Here is a 14,897-nt window from a genome sequence, read left to right on the forward strand (position 1 = left end):
TGTAAGTTAAACTTTATCTTCCTGTAACTGTTCTATTTTATTGTAAATGTAAGTACTCTTGAATATAGTTTAAAGCTATATTTTTAGGATGTTACAAAATATATATTTATGTGTTTTATTTTATTAAGTAAGGAAAATATTTTAATGTAACAACACGTAATTCTGTGTAGTTAAAAATCACAAAAAAAATTCTGAAAATCATATCATTATATGATGTATAAATAATAACTTGCACAGTTTTTTATTTTAATTTGCAACAAAAATACTCACCGAAAAAATATATATAGATTGTCAAGCACTCTTAGTAAGAAAGGGTAACTAAAGGTGTAAGAAAGAAAGATCAAATAATTCTTTTTAGCATAAACGTTTAAATTTAAGTGCAAGTTTTTATGTATTAAACTCGAATGGACAAAGATTTTGTAAATAGATACGCCAGATTTTTATTGAACAATTCACTATTACCTTCATATATGGTTGTTGATTCCATTTTTTCTAAAGATAGACTACAAGTTTGTCGTACATATTGAATTATAAATCTTAATCAAATACATTTACGAATTACCTCATGTAATGCAAAAAGTTCTACATGATTTAAGGATGTTGTTGTTATGATTTGTTTCACAAATCGTCATGAAATCACTGTGCCACCACATGTGAAAAAAATATCATGTTTGTTATCAACCATTGAGAGGATCTAATAAATAATTTGCATAACCTATTAGATTCAATTTTGAATCATTTAGATAAAATAAACTCATACCCTTAAGATAACGAAGTATAGGTTTTACTTTAATCCAAGGTAAATANGGCCAGATAGAACACTGGAGATGCAACCTGTTTGTGTGGAAGACAGCCGCACCAGACTCTACAAGGGAAAGGATGTTCGTCTCGTGAAAGTGGTGTGGAATGCAAAGACTGGTGACTCAACATGGGAGGTTGAAGAGGCTGTGAGAGAATTGTATCCACATCTATTCCCTGGTAAGCTTTAGAATTTTCGAGGACGAAAATATTTGTAGTTAGGGGGAATGTGAGAACCTGATAATTAATACACTAATTCATTCTCTGATCAACACTATTAATGCACCTGGACACGTCAAATTCCACTCACACTCCCACTTCATGCGTTTGCCAAGTGTCACAGTGATAGCACTCTGAGGACGTTAGTGGAAGACAAGTGGTTTGTGGAGAGTGGGAGTTAGTTTCTGTGCAGGAAGGGAGTGAATTTTCAGAAAAACTCTTCCCATTCTCTGCACGCAATCACTCTCTTTCTCACGAAACTCTAGCCTTCTCCATCTCTGCATTCTCTTCGAACTCTTTCATCTCCTCTCCGAAGTAACTCACCATAATCTCTTCTAATCTCATTTCAGACCCAGTAGAAACTTTCCCTGCACCGTGAGCATCAATTTGATCCGAACAGAACTGAGAACTGAGCTGGTAAGTTCTCGTTCTGCATAATTATCCATTTAGTTCATGCGAACCAAAATTCTGGTTGCATGCATGATTAGAAATCTGATCTGTTATGATTTTGGTTTATTAGATTTAGTGGAAGTGGTTGAGTGAACTTCTGGATAGAAAGCCGTGAGTGCAAGAGTGAAATTCTAAGCAATTGGAAGTACACTGCAATAACAGGTAAGGGAAGCTTTAGTAATTTAATTTAATATATGTTTGACCTGTATGACAGTAATGAATTATGATGGATGTCTGAAATGTATGCAATATATGAATTTTGAATATGCGTGATTGAGCAGAATTGAAATGGATGTATATCAGGAATGTTGTGTGAAATTATGCAGTGAATGAGATGTATGAGTTGTAATGTGATTGATTTCTGCATAATTTTGGAATGATAATGATCTGAATTGTATGTTGATAATGATATGTTTGAAACTGGAACATGGAAGATTCTGTATTTATGGATTGATAGAATGAATTATGGAATGTATGAGATTTATGTTAAAGATAAATTCTAAGTTATGAATCGTATGTAAAACTGTGAAATTCCCGTGTTTGAAAATCTGGAAAATCTGATCTTCTCTGATTGATGGTGTACGCTCGTCATCGAACGGTCTTATACCGTTCGGTTTCACTGGAAAATAACTTAGAGTAAGAATTCTTTCATTTGGAGAGGATTCGGATCGAGAACGAGCGTTATTTGTGTGCAGAGTTAGGTTTGAGCGTTCGGCTCAGCTTAGCGTGTCCAACCATTTAAAAATAAATTGAAGAGTATTTGTACGCACGGTTTTGTTCACCAGCGTTCGTCATAAGTGGCGCTCAGTATTATACTGAGTGTTCGTCCAAAGGAACTCTCGATCTTAGATTGAGCGTTCGTTCCAGTTAGCGTTCGGTCTGATACTGAATGTTCGTTCCTATGCGCGTTCGTTCCCATGCGCGTTCGTTCTATTTGGTGCTCGGTCATTGACTGGCGTCCGTCCTAAGCAGTGTTCGGTTTTATAATTGAACGCTCGTCCTATCATTGATTCGTGAGCGAACGTATATGGTGTTCGTCCAAATTCTTATTTAACGTTCGGTTTTTCAATGGCAGTGTTCGTATCTGAATCTTATCATATTCTGGTTATTTATTTAAATATATCTAAATTATAATGATCCTTTTTATTCAATCTCCAGTATTATACTTAGAATTATCCTAAGTATTATTCAGATCTTCTTGATTCAATCTCAATTAAATTCTTAAGTGTTCTTAACTTACGTGAATGGATAAAGATTCGTTTCTTTCGTTCAGAAACGAGGCTGCAGTGCACTGTAATACAGTTGTCTTGATCTATTAAAGAGTAACTTGTAGTTAAATTAAGAGAGTGGATCACAGAATGAAAATTTGATTAAGAGAAATTGTGAATGTGTACGAATGATGATTTGAATGGATTTATGAGATTTGGATTGTGAATGAGCGTTCCAAGGAGGAACGTCTCCATGATGTGAATATGAGAAGTAGTGTAGTATGACCATGGATTAAGCTACTGATGGCTGTTCATCCTGATATTCCGTGATTGCTCATCCTAGGTAGAGGAGAGTAGTTCATGCGTGGGAATGGCAGGAGGCCCTAGTCCTTATAGTACTTGGGCTGATAAGGGTTAACCTCGGGTGGCAGCTGTTGAGGGTATCCCAGTTACTACATCACCCGGGTGCAGGAACGCCTGTAGATACATGGATCATACAGTCCGGACAGTCTTTAATTATGAGAATTTGGATGAGTTACTGTATGCGTGGATATGTGTTTAATATTGTATGAATTATATGACTGATTTTATATGTTAAATCATGTTGATTGTATTGAATTAAATTACCTAAGCTTACCCTTGCAATTTCCTTGTGTTGTCTACTGTTTCTGTATGTCCGTCTTGTCAATGGAATGATCATCCGTTGTGGATGTGAGCAGATGGTGAGACACCCCTTGAAACTATGCTGGAAGAAGAAAATTTGGAGGATGCCAATCTTGTGGAAGTTGAAGTTAAAGCTGAACAGTAGAGGCTCGTCTCCGTAGCAGCATTAGTTAGTTTTATGTGCTGTATTTTTGGTAGTCTGTATATATAGTTCTGCAGAATTGTTCATGCAGATCTGTTTTGCATTTTGCAGAAATTCTGAACATTGTAAAGTGCTGTATGTTCAGTTTTAAATTTTGAGCAGCTACTGTAAATCTTAAGACTGCACTGTAATTTCTGTAAATGTAATTTGTATTCTGATTTATGGTAATTATCATTTATTGGGATGTTACACCTTTTTTCATAATAAAATATTATATTCAACTAATAAAAATAAATACAAACGAAATTATAAAATAAAATAATAAATTTTAGGATTATGAAATAGAAATATAGATAATGTTAAAATATGTAAACTTTTTAAGAAAGTCTGATGCAAAATTAATCAATATTTTACAAAATTTATAATGAAAAACAGTAGTTGTACAACATGGGGTGGTGGCGCAGTTGGCTAGCGCGTAGGTCTCATAGCTTCTGAGTGATCCTGAGGTCGAGAGTTCGAGCCTCTCTCACCCCAATTATTTTTTTTCCTTGCTTGTTTTTATGTTGAAAAAAAACTGATCCTAACCAAAATATCTCAATTTTTGTAGCACTGGACGTGATAAAAAAATATATGGCAACCATTCCAATTTAACGACAACAACACATAAACAATACATTGTGATCTTTACCACATTTTGCAAAGAATTGTTGTCATATTTTAACTTACATGTATACATCCGCTGTGAAATATATGAAAAATGTCTGTTTTTAGAGAGATACCAATTTCCTGATAGAAACCTCTACAGGTCAGCAGAAACGGTAACATTTACACGCAAATCTTTTATTTTGCAGGTACTGCATTTTGAAGCAGTAATTCCAAATCTTTCAATCTGCATGATGGTTCACACAATTTTAGTATCTGATCATAAATGAACAAAACCTAATATCTTAAGTTGTTAGCAGCAACGTATCATACCTTACGTTACTCAAGTCAGGGTAGAGTGCTATGGCCTCCTTGAAATCCTACAATACATCCAAAATAAAATCCAGGTACATCATCATGCAGCTAGTTTGAATGGATAGTTATTGGCATTTTGCTGTTAAACTTATTTCAACGTTTACTTAATTGCCTCACCTGATCAGCTGTGGAAGGTGTGTAGGTAACCACGCATGACATCCCTGCTTGTGTTGCTGCCTGCAGAGGTTAATTTAGACCAGATGATAGTTTGAGCATTTTGTCTAAATGTAATTTGGCAAATTAAGGAACAAAACGAAATTCCATATGTCTAAAAGCTCGTGTAGTGGTATTTCTGAGCTCATTCAGTTAATCTTCTTTTCTTGAGATTGGTTAAATCTCAAAGGAAGTAGAAAATTGACACTAAAAAGAAAATGTACCTGTAATCCAATAACACTATCCTCTACCACCAAGCAATCTTTGTCTGATATACCTAGCTTCTGCAATGCTCATGTAAATTATGCTCACTCTGTTAGTGTATAAAAGAAATTTTAGAGTTTCAGGTTTCAAAGATTTAAAACCTTGGAAGCTGTCAGGTATATTGATGGGTCAGGTTTCTTTTCCTTCACATCATCACCTGAAAGATCAGATAAAAGAACAGATGCATTTAAATTTGAGTAGCAAAGTATTGCCAGATAAAAAGATGATAAGCAAAGTGGATGCTGTCGACTAGGAAACCTTTTTCTGCACATACATATTAGGACTAACTTTATGAGAAAAAGGGTTATCCAATTTTCTTATAGGATGAAAAATGAATTTAGATGCAAATTAATTGAGTTTTGAAGCCTCAGCTGGCGCTGCAGCATGGTATAAGTTTTGTTTCATTATTCTTGATCAGGAAATAATAGTCAGAAATGTTTATATGATCAATCAAAGAAAGTATACCAGCAAGGAAGCAATCAAGGCCTTGAAAGCGCTCCTACAACAGAGATAATAACTTGGTTGAATGCAAATTAATAAATAAATTTTTACTACCAATAGTGAGAGTATAAAGAAAAAGGGCTTACAAGTCCTATAAGGTTTTCAAGACACAGAATAACTGAACTTTTAGTTGCTGCAGAACAAACAGCTAGCTTTTTCCCCTGCAACAGAAATTGGGCAAAACATGACAGACTTGAAAGCTAACATCTCTCTAACCAACATAACATTAGTTAGAACAACAATCAGATAGAACAAAAATCCCATCACAAGTAAATAAAGTAATACTTCAGGTAATGAAAAACAATAGATCAGTACAATGCTAGAAAACATATAGCGTTATCTTTATCTTACTGCATCTTTGGCCTCATCCATCAATCTCAGAACTCCAGGTCTGGGTTTTACCTGTGTCAAAATGTACAAGTATTTAGCAACAACAACACAAACACCAATTCCACAGTTCAGGAAAGTGGAACACAAGGACAAGAAATAAACGGAAGTCCACTCACACTTCCAGACTTGATTATTTCTTTGTATCTCTCAGTCTTCCAATCCTACATAACAGCAGTGAATGACAGTTGAAAGGGTTTGAGTCGTTACTAATGAATCTAACGTGTTAAGGGCTAATATTTGTCGATCCACAAAAAAGGAAATGACAGTTGAAAGGGTCTTGACCAGTTATTCCATGAATGCAGCACAGGCACACAAAATAAGTAGAGTTTAATGTTCCCATAAGAGTAAGGTAAAGATATTTCCACCATTAACCAATTAGAAAACATGTTCAACATGAGTTTTAAAGTAAGTATCACAAAATCTAACAATCTTACCATAACAAGTAATCTACCGTCAGATGTCAGTTTAAATTTTACACCTTAAAAGCATTCTAAGTAAATTCTAAGTATATCCATCTTGGAGGCTGCCAAGTTCAGTAGACCGAGTCTGAGCTCGCGGAGAACGAGAAACATGGCAACTCAATTCATCGGAACGATAACAACCATGTCATGAAGCAATGTGACACAAAGACAGACAAGTAATAAAAGAAAGAAAACAAACAAACAAAAACCTGAAGAGTGTCAATCAACTTGGCACGATCCTCGTCACTGGTCGGAGGCGTCTCGAACAACGTGGACGAAGGCCACCCGTGTTCCTTAAAGTACCTTAAAATCCCCGAAACGGTATAATCAGTAAAGAAGCATTGAAAAGATAAAGGAATAAGGAAGAAAAAAGAAAAGAAAAAGAACCATCGCATTTTGGGTTTGCCTCCACCAATGAGGTTCTGGAGTTCGTCGTAGAATTGGACGTCCCAGTTGAGAGGGCCCGGAGAAGAAGAAGAGGGGCACCGAACGTTGAAGTGAACAAAGGCATCGTTGTAGGCCTGGCGATGCAGGTGCTCAGACTCGAGGATGACGCCGTCGCAGTCGAAGATGAGAGCCTGAAGCGAACGTGAAGAAGAGGAAGCGGAAGCAGAGACGGATAAAGCGCGGTTCTTGGAAGAGAAAAAGTTGATTCTGGGATATGCAAAGGCGTGTTTGGTTCTGGGGAAGAAGGAGTAGGAGTTGGTGGTGGTGGTGGTGGTGGTGGTGGTTGTGGTGGCAGTGAGAGTGAGTGCCAGAGTAGAAGAAGCCATGTGAAGAAGTGGTGTTCCTCATCACATCCATCATTCTAATATATTTTGTGTGGCTCTCTGTGCATTGCCATTCTCCAAACTTTCTACTCTCTTTTCTTTCTAACCATCATCTTCCAAATTTTCTTACCATTTTTACCTGTCACAAATTATGACTTTTACTATATTTTCCATCAATCATACATTTTCTTTTAAATATCAAAATTTAAATATCAAAAATATATTTAACTCTTATAAAGTAAATAGAAAGTACACCGAAGAATAAAATAGATTTATTGAGGAAAATCCTTATTCACAATTTATTTCTGATAAAAAGTTGAGATAATAATAGTGCTACATATTTCGGACCCAAAATAGAAGCAGCAACAAGTTATCTCCATTCTCCAAGTTTCACTATTTCATGAATCATTTTTCAAGATCTTTACCCGATTCCTCATCTATTTTCTTCTCCATTTTTCTCTCCTTGCAATCATGGAAGTAAATCATAAACGACACCCATTTGAGCGTATTCACCACAGTGAATAGCCCAATTTGCATAAATATCCCATACCCTCTTTTATAGCATTGAAGGGAGACACATGACAACCTTAAACAAAGCCCCAAGGCAAAGAAAACAAACATCAAAAGTAATCCTCTCTGCTGATTTCCTCTGCTGAAGAAATATGAAACTCGTATAGCCCCAATACCATATATACCCTCCACAACCGATATCACAAAACTCATATTCCAAATAGCACTCCATTCCAAATACACCATCAACAGCTTTGTAAATGCTACAAAGCAGATTACTGTAAAAAATATGTAATACCCAAAATCCCTGAAGAGCATATAACAGTTATTCAGTATCCATGGGAATGCAATCAAGAAACAGGTTGACCAAAACATTACGTACAAAGAAGTGATAAATGTGCCTTTCATTATTGACATGTCAATGGAACTTTTAAACATATCCTTCAGACTCATGTAATTCCCTTCTGACTTTAGCTTTGAAGCCGAATCCATAGTTATAACCGCAGAGCAGATATCTAGAACGTGAAGAGGCACCAAGTAAATCAATCCAAGTTGAATCAAAACAGGCAAATAATCATTACTAAAACTTTTATGAGGTGTGTCTACGCGGGCGAAGCCACCATTTTCAGATATATAGTAGACATATGCATATCTTGGTTCGAAAAAGGGTAGGAGTGATATAATTTGTGGGATCTCAACTATGATTTTCTGGAACAAGGTTTCAAAGTAAACCATAAGAAGAAAGAAAGGAAGGGAAGTTAGACAGGTGAAGATGATAAAGTTGATGTTTTTGACATAGAATGTTACAGCTTCATTGAGGATATCAAAGACTCCCAGATTCTGCTTAACTTGTTCTCTCTCACTCTCCATGTTCAACACTCACTTCAATTCTGATTGCATATTATCGTATTCTCATTATAAACAGATATTTCCTCTTCATTCTACTTTCGTGGAAATACACAGTTTGCACTTTCAGAAGACTTTGACTTTGAATAATCGTTTCCTTATTTAAATGAAATGACCAACAACACCTTTGCCACCCATTTTTTGTCGGTGCCTAACGTTTTATGACTCCAAATATTCGAGAGCAAGATGTTTATGTCAGAGGTTTTTGCAATATATTATGCTTCAAAACTTTAGTTTTTATTATCTTTTTTAATTGTAAGTTTCCATCGTCAAGACTTATATAAGAGAAGAAAAGTTTGTTAATACTAAAAGAAAAAGTTAAGTTTGTTTAAAAATCAAATTTTATATCTTAATTAAAATACATACATATTTTTTTTTCAACTTGTTCTGTTTATAGTCAACTATTTTGGGACTCAACCAACTATATGATGTCTTTTACAATTCAGAGATGTAATTTGGACCTTTTCCACATTGGATTCAGCTCGGTTTGACCTAAAATGGTTATTTTAATTAATGTATATTATGTAAAAATTACGAGGATTAATGAACGAATTAGTTGTAATTTTTTTAATATATTATCTGTTGTATGAAACTCTTATTTTTAAGCTTTGAAAAGATCATTGTTTAAAACCCAGCTACGTCATATTTTCTTGTTAGTTGATTTCAAAGATAAATTTGAGTGGTTACCATTAACTTATATGGTGGAGAAGACGGCAAATTTAGTGGTAAGAAACTTCGATGTTACGTATGATCAAAGAAACAGTCGAGGAATCAACCTTTTTCATAGTTTCCCACCATATATAATTAAATCAAATTGAAATGAGTAATAAAATTTATTTTATTAGTCATATTTCGAGTTAATAATGTAGGTATCAAGTTCATATTTTTCGAATACAACTTGCTCCTCAAAAGAAGTTTATCGCACAAATTCAGTTTAATCAAGCTAAAAATGTTTAAATTGGATAAATCAGGTGTTAATTGTGCTCTAAAAATCTCAACTAACTAACTTGCAAATATTCTATTTGAAGTTAGTTTTTAAACTAGTTTAATTTCTTAATTTCTTCAACCACCTTTGCATTTTTTTATGAAAAAAAAAGTGGGTAATTGCATGTATTTTTTCCATAATAAATTATGGACACTTTTTTGTTTTTTATTGTAATAATGTTAAATAATTTTTCTATAACAAATAAAATATCAAATTTTTTATTTATTTATCTATTCTTTCATTTCATTTAAACAAATTTATTCCTTTTCCTTTTTTTAGTATTTATTGTACTATATAAAAATAAGGTAAAAACCTTTATATATATATATATATATAATATATATATATATATATATATATATATATATATGGAGAATTCAATTAAGTTGTTTTTAGTTAAGTGTATATTCTTACATTAAGCTCCTCTCATATAGTGAGTTAATATTTTATGATAATAAAGCAAAATGTTCATATTATTATGTAATTAAAATCTTAATTAAAATTTTGTTAGACATGTGCTTCAACTCTACGCCCAAAGTTTATGTTACGCAGTTCAAGTATCCTAGAAAAGAACATACATTTTTGAAATTCAACCTATAAAGATAATCCAAGTGCCCCTTACAAAAACTTCAGTTTAATCAAACTCAAAATGCTTAAATTGGATAAACCAAGTGTTAATTGTGCATGCAGATCTCAACTAACTAACCTGCTGATATTGCATTTGGAACCATTTTAGTTATTGGTTTCTCATACCACATTTTACATTTCTTTCTTTTGGCTTATTTTTCACGCAGAGAAACAAACAGTGAATAATTTTATGTAAAATTGAATTAAATCAAACCGAATTGAGTCGAGAAAAATTAAACCAAATCAAAACGAGTTGAGTCCAGCCAAACTAATCCAAACAAAATCGAAATACATTGAAAAGAGTTGAACCGAAACAAACAAAACATAGCCGAGCCAAACCAAATCGAACCGAATCAAGTCGAGCGAAATCGAACTGAAGCGAATTGAATTAAGCCTAGTCGAGCTGAACCTAATCGAGCCGAACCGAACAAAACTGAACTGCACCAAGCATAACACAATCGAGCCGAGCTAAGCCGAACCAAACTGAACCGAACCAAACCAAACCAAATCACACCCAGTCGAACCGAACAAAAGCGAACTGAGACAAGCCGAAATGAATCGAACCAAGCTAAGCCAATATGAGATGAGTTTCACTTGACTCAACTTAATGTGAGCTTAATATTAACTTAACTTAAACCAACGTGAATTTAACTTTACTTGACTTAATGTGAGCCCAATTCAATTGGACATGACATTAGTCCAACTTGCCTTTAATAAACTTAATTAGACTCAATTAGACCTAGATATCATGTGTGGACCAAATTGAACTAATTTGTAAAAAATCCAAAAACATAGAAACTACATATAATATATGGATCCTCAAAGTTGAAAAATTATTACTACCCTTTTAATTTATTTGTAAGGATCCTCAAACACACACACACACACACACACACATATATATATATTATATATATATATATATATATTAAATAAAAAAAAAGGATTAAAATCAAGAGAAGAGCTTTTTCTTTTATTCTGAAAAGCGTACAACTTAGCAACTTTACTAAATTCTGCTCACTTCTTCTAAAACCACACTCTCTCTCCCTAAAAAGTTGCTTCCTATTCTCTCTGCCTTCTCTCTACCATTCCCTCACATTCAGTCATTACATGTTTGATTAGGTGGTGCTCAAGTGATCGCGGCATAGAGAGCTTCGCAACCATTCGATTATATTCTCGTTCTTCAGCGAGTAAGTTGTTTCCCCTTTTTCCTCCTCTTTTGGGAACCTATGGCATGTAATAGAAACTTTCTCCTTCAATTTCTTGTCAAAAATTAGCTCTAAAGAGTTGTTCTATCACCCATTGGGTAGTTTGTAGGGTTTGGTTGAGTTCTTGCGGAGTCAAGCACTATTGAATCAAGTTGTGAGCTTAGCTGTGAAACCCTAAGGTAAGGGGAGCTAGATATTATTTTCAATTTACTTGCAGTATTTGTATGTATGTTATATTCCTTAATGGGTGTGCTGTTTGGTTTGTTTGTTTAAGCTCTAATTTAAGTTGGTCATACATGTTGATGCGTGTGATGTATGAAATTGTAACGTGAGGTCTGTAAACTGCATTGGTTGAATCTAGCTGCTGTAATTGGGCGTGTTGGAAGTGCTTGGAGTGATAAATCTGTTATAGCCTGAATGAAATGGAAAGTTAGGTGAAATTTTAGTGTTTTAGGGCAAATTGGGGGAAGTGAGGTAGTGATTTTGGGCATTTGAGGCCTAAAGCGCAATTGGGGTGTTAGGGCAATCTTAGCTAGTGTATTGTGACTTATTTCAGTCACTAAATTGATCAAAATAGGTGCAAAGCAGTAGGATTGGGTTTTGGATCCCTAAGTTGGGAAAATTGGTGTTTTAGAGTTGAAATTGAGTCTTAATCACTTTAGAATGGTAGTAGGAATGTTTAGAATCATTTAGATAAGTTTAATTAAGTATAAAACAATAATTAAGGGTGTTAGAAGTTAGTAAAAATGGTTAGAAATGGTCATGTTGGGTTATGTTCGCAATTATGCAACATTCTGCAGAATTATGCAGAACGCTGCAGTTGACCGTTCGGTCTTGTGCTGCTCTCGATCATAACTGGGTTGGTCTCTTTTGAGTCTTACTAGTTCATGACCGTTCGGTCTCCTAAAGAGTGTTTGGTCTTGTCCTGGCACTCAGTCTCTTAAAGAGTGTCCAGTCTTATATTGACACTCGGTCTCTTAAAGAGTGTTCGGTCTTGTACTGACACTCGGTCTCTTAAAGAGTGTTCGATCTTGTACTGACACTCGGTCTCTTAAAGAGTGTTCGGTCTTGTACTGACACTCGGTTTCTTAAAGAGTGTTCGGTCTTGTACTGGCATTCGGTCTCTTAAAGAGTGTTCAGTCTTGTACTCGCACTCGGTTTCTTAAAGAGTGTTCGGTCTTGTACTGGCACTCGGTCTCTTAATGAGTGTTCGGTCTTGTATTGGCACTCGGTCTCAAAGCAACAAGTGTTCGGCCAAAACTCTAAGTGTTCGGCCAAAGCTCTAAGTGCTCGGCCAAAGCTCATAGCGTTCAGCCAAAGCTCTAAGTGCTTGGCCAAAGCTCATAGAGTTCAGCCAAAGCTCTAAGTGCTAGACCAAAGCTCATAGCATTCGACCAAAGCTCTAAGTGTTCGGCCAAAGCTCCTAGCGTTCGGTTCAAGTTCTTTAGCTATTGTTTTGGGTAAATTATGTGTGTGTGATGATTTTCGTGTAAAGTATGATTGTTGTAATGTGGTTAAATTGAAAGTATGGGAAGGTATGATGTATTGTTGTGTTGAAAGTGAAAAGTATCAGTATTGGACGTAATTCCATGATCCTCAAGGGAGGGATACACGGTGGTGCCCTTTTAGTATGTTTAGAATGATTTGCATGGAAGCTCACTCTTGGGGGTTATCCTGAAACTACAATGGTCAATCATTCTCAAGTAAAGATGATTGAACCATGTCGTGAGTAGTAGTAGGAGGTTATAGTCTTGGGTGCTTCCAGTATGGTCCAAGGTGAGTGATAATGGATTAACCTCGTGAGTGTGGTAGGTTGAAACCCATTGGCAATGACTTTGCAAAGCAATAGAGACCACCACGATTGCATGATCTGCCATAGCTCGACAATCATTCTAAGTCCGGACGAGTCAAGTTTAAGTGCAACAAGTCATGTTTGTGTAGTGTATCTATCTTTACTTGCATGTTTCCTGTGACTATTATAACATGATTTTTGTATATCTAGCTCACCCTTGCTTCTATGTTTGTGTTTTGCTTGGTATGCTTCTCTTTTGCAATGATCATCCACTTGGATTTGAGTAGAGATGAATGAGGTGCCTTTAGAACAGGCTTTGGAGGAAGTTAACGATATTGCTTAGTTAGTTAGAACTCTCAGTTGTCCTTATTATTTTGAAATACTCTAGTATGTTTAAGCTTTAAATTATGACTCAGTTTGGAATGACTATAAGCTTAATAACTTTATTTACAATCTACTCTAATTGTTCTCTTATATTAAAATGTAGACTTATTATATTATATACTTCTATAATTAAGATGTTACATTATTCGTTTAGTAATTAATATTAATTGAAAGAAGTATCAGAGTATCGAATTCTTTTATGATTCAACCTTGTTTAATAATCATTTTAGGTATAAAAAATTATGAGGGTGTTAATAATGTATCTCATTAATAAATATAGTTTCATAATAAAATATTAGTGTAACAAGAAATATATTTATTTAAGAATCAACATTTCTAAATAATATAATAGGTATTTTGTCATAAATTTATGATTAAATTTTTATAAATAGATAACTATAAATATATTACTTGGAAGTATAAGAGGGGGACACATGTATACAAAGTAAATAATTCAAAATAAAATACTTGAAGTAGATAAGTTGTAAAGACTAATAAAGTATTTAAAACGAATTATTAAAATAATTAAACTTCAGGAAAATACAATAAATAAATAAAATATCTTAATGTAAATAATTGAGAACATTATGATAATTCCTTTATTATATATAAATGTTCCGATAAAATTTAAATATACATTTATAATATTTCTTTTTGATTAAGCATATCCATGCGTGGACAAAATTTTATTACTATCAGGTTAATTTTTAATTAATAAAATTATGTAAGTTTTCTGTTCAATATCATGTTTTTAGCTAATTTTTTCAGTAAAGAATCGTATTCATAATTATTTAAGATAAAAGCTTGAGAATATAATATGAGAAATTTAATATAAATTATACTCTATCCATCAATTACTTTTGTTTCCGAATTTTTGTTCCTACCATTAAAACAAAATTAAAAAAAGATCATTGATCTTAGTTACTCAGAGAAGATACTAATTTGTTTTAAAACTGTTCATACAATATATATTTTTTAATGAAAAAATATACTTTTGTTTCATCATAGTATGCATTTAGACCTATGGACAATGAATGCTTAAAATATTGATTTAAAATAATCGAATTCTTTTAATAAATAAACACAAACAATTTAATTTAATATGAATTACTAAAAATCGAATACAACTAGGCAGTCCAAGAAAAACCAAAGTGAAAACTTAGTGATCATGAACTGTAAAATTGTATTTTTAAGATTGCCACGTGATCATGAACTGTAAAATTGTATTTTTAATATTGCCACGTGATCATGAACTGTAAAATTGTCAAAATTATTTAACAAGTTAAATATAGTTGTCTAGTTATTTTGAAGTGTATATGAGATGACTTAATACAGTATCTAGGACATAAGGAAGAATGAGTGGAAATTTGTTGTTGATCTAATCTGTACCATATAATAAGTATTATTAAAACAAAAACATGGAAATCAATAAGTTCGACACATCATAGT

General features: G+C 33.7%; 2 protein-coding genes and 1 non-coding gene across 3 annotated transcripts; 1 reads left to right on the plus strand and 2 right to left on the minus strand.

Moving 5' to 3' along the window:
• Positions 1 to 3,929: 3,929 nt before the first annotated feature.
• Positions 3,930 to 4,014, plus strand: TRNAM-CAU (transfer RNA methionine (anticodon CAU)). Its single transcript is given in 2 exon segments — positions 3,930 to 3,967; positions 3,979 to 4,014. It is a non-coding gene; the product is annotated as a tRNA-Met (tRNA).
• Positions 4,015 to 4,096: 82 nt separating this feature from the next.
• LOC148205544 (haloacid dehalogenase-like hydrolase domain-containing protein At4g39970) lies at positions 4,097 to 7,054 on the minus strand. The gene is made up of 11 exons (XM_088103462.1): positions 6,654 to 7,054; positions 6,476 to 6,569; positions 5,922 to 5,966; positions 5,767 to 5,817; positions 5,502 to 5,576; positions 5,380 to 5,413; positions 5,016 to 5,071; positions 4,875 to 4,934; positions 4,615 to 4,674; positions 4,456 to 4,502; positions 4,097 to 4,369 (listed from the first exon to the last, which is right to left on the minus strand). The coding sequence occupies exons 1-11, from the start codon at positions 7,037 to 7,039 to the stop codon at positions 4,321 to 4,323; spliced, it is 957 nt and encodes a 318-aa protein (XP_087959588.1). The 5' UTR covers positions 7,040 to 7,054; the 3' UTR covers positions 4,097 to 4,320.
• A 232-nt stretch (positions 7,055 to 7,286) lies between these two features.
• On the minus strand, positions 7,287 to 8,499 carry LOC148205545 (uncharacterized). Its single transcript, XM_088103461.1, has 2 exons — positions 7,929 to 8,499; positions 7,287 to 7,853 (listed from the first exon to the last, which is right to left on the minus strand). Exons 1-2 carry the CDS (start codon positions 8,414 to 8,416, stop codon positions 7,442 to 7,444), a joined length of 900 nt encoding a protein of 299 aa, XP_087959587.1. The 5' UTR covers positions 8,417 to 8,499; the 3' UTR covers positions 7,287 to 7,441.
• Positions 8,500 to 14,897: the final 6,398 nt, after the last annotated feature.

Source organism: Vigna umbellata, chromosome 1 (genome assembly GCF_029865625.1).
Source record: "Vigna umbellata cultivar VRB3 chromosome 1, Vumbellata_1.0, whole genome shotgun sequence".
In the NCBI taxonomy this organism is placed as follows: Eukaryota; Viridiplantae; Streptophyta; class Magnoliopsida; order Fabales; family Fabaceae; genus Vigna; species Vigna umbellata.

Bases quoted from the DNA above. Each gene is read 5' to 3' on its own strand.
- LOC148205544 (XM_088103462.1), bottom strand. From the start codon at position 7,039: ATGGCTTCTTCTACTCTGGCACTCACTCTCACTGCCACCACAACCACC. The intron at 4,935-5,015 runs GTTTTAAATCTT...TGAGCATTGCAG, and splicing joins TATACCTGACAGCTTCCAAG to AAGCTAGGTATATCAGACAA. The intron at 4,370-4,455 runs GTATGATACGTT...ACCATCATGCAG, and splicing joins CCTGACTTGAGTAACGTAAG to ATTGAAAGATTTGGAATTAC.
- LOC148205545 (XM_088103461.1), bottom strand. From the start codon at position 8,416: ATGGAGAGTGAGAGAGAACAAGTTAAGCAGAATCTGGGAGTCTTTGAT. The intron at 7,854-7,928 runs GTACGTAATGTT...TATGCTCTTCAG, and splicing joins GGCACATTTATCACTTCTTT to GGATTTTGGGTATTACATAT.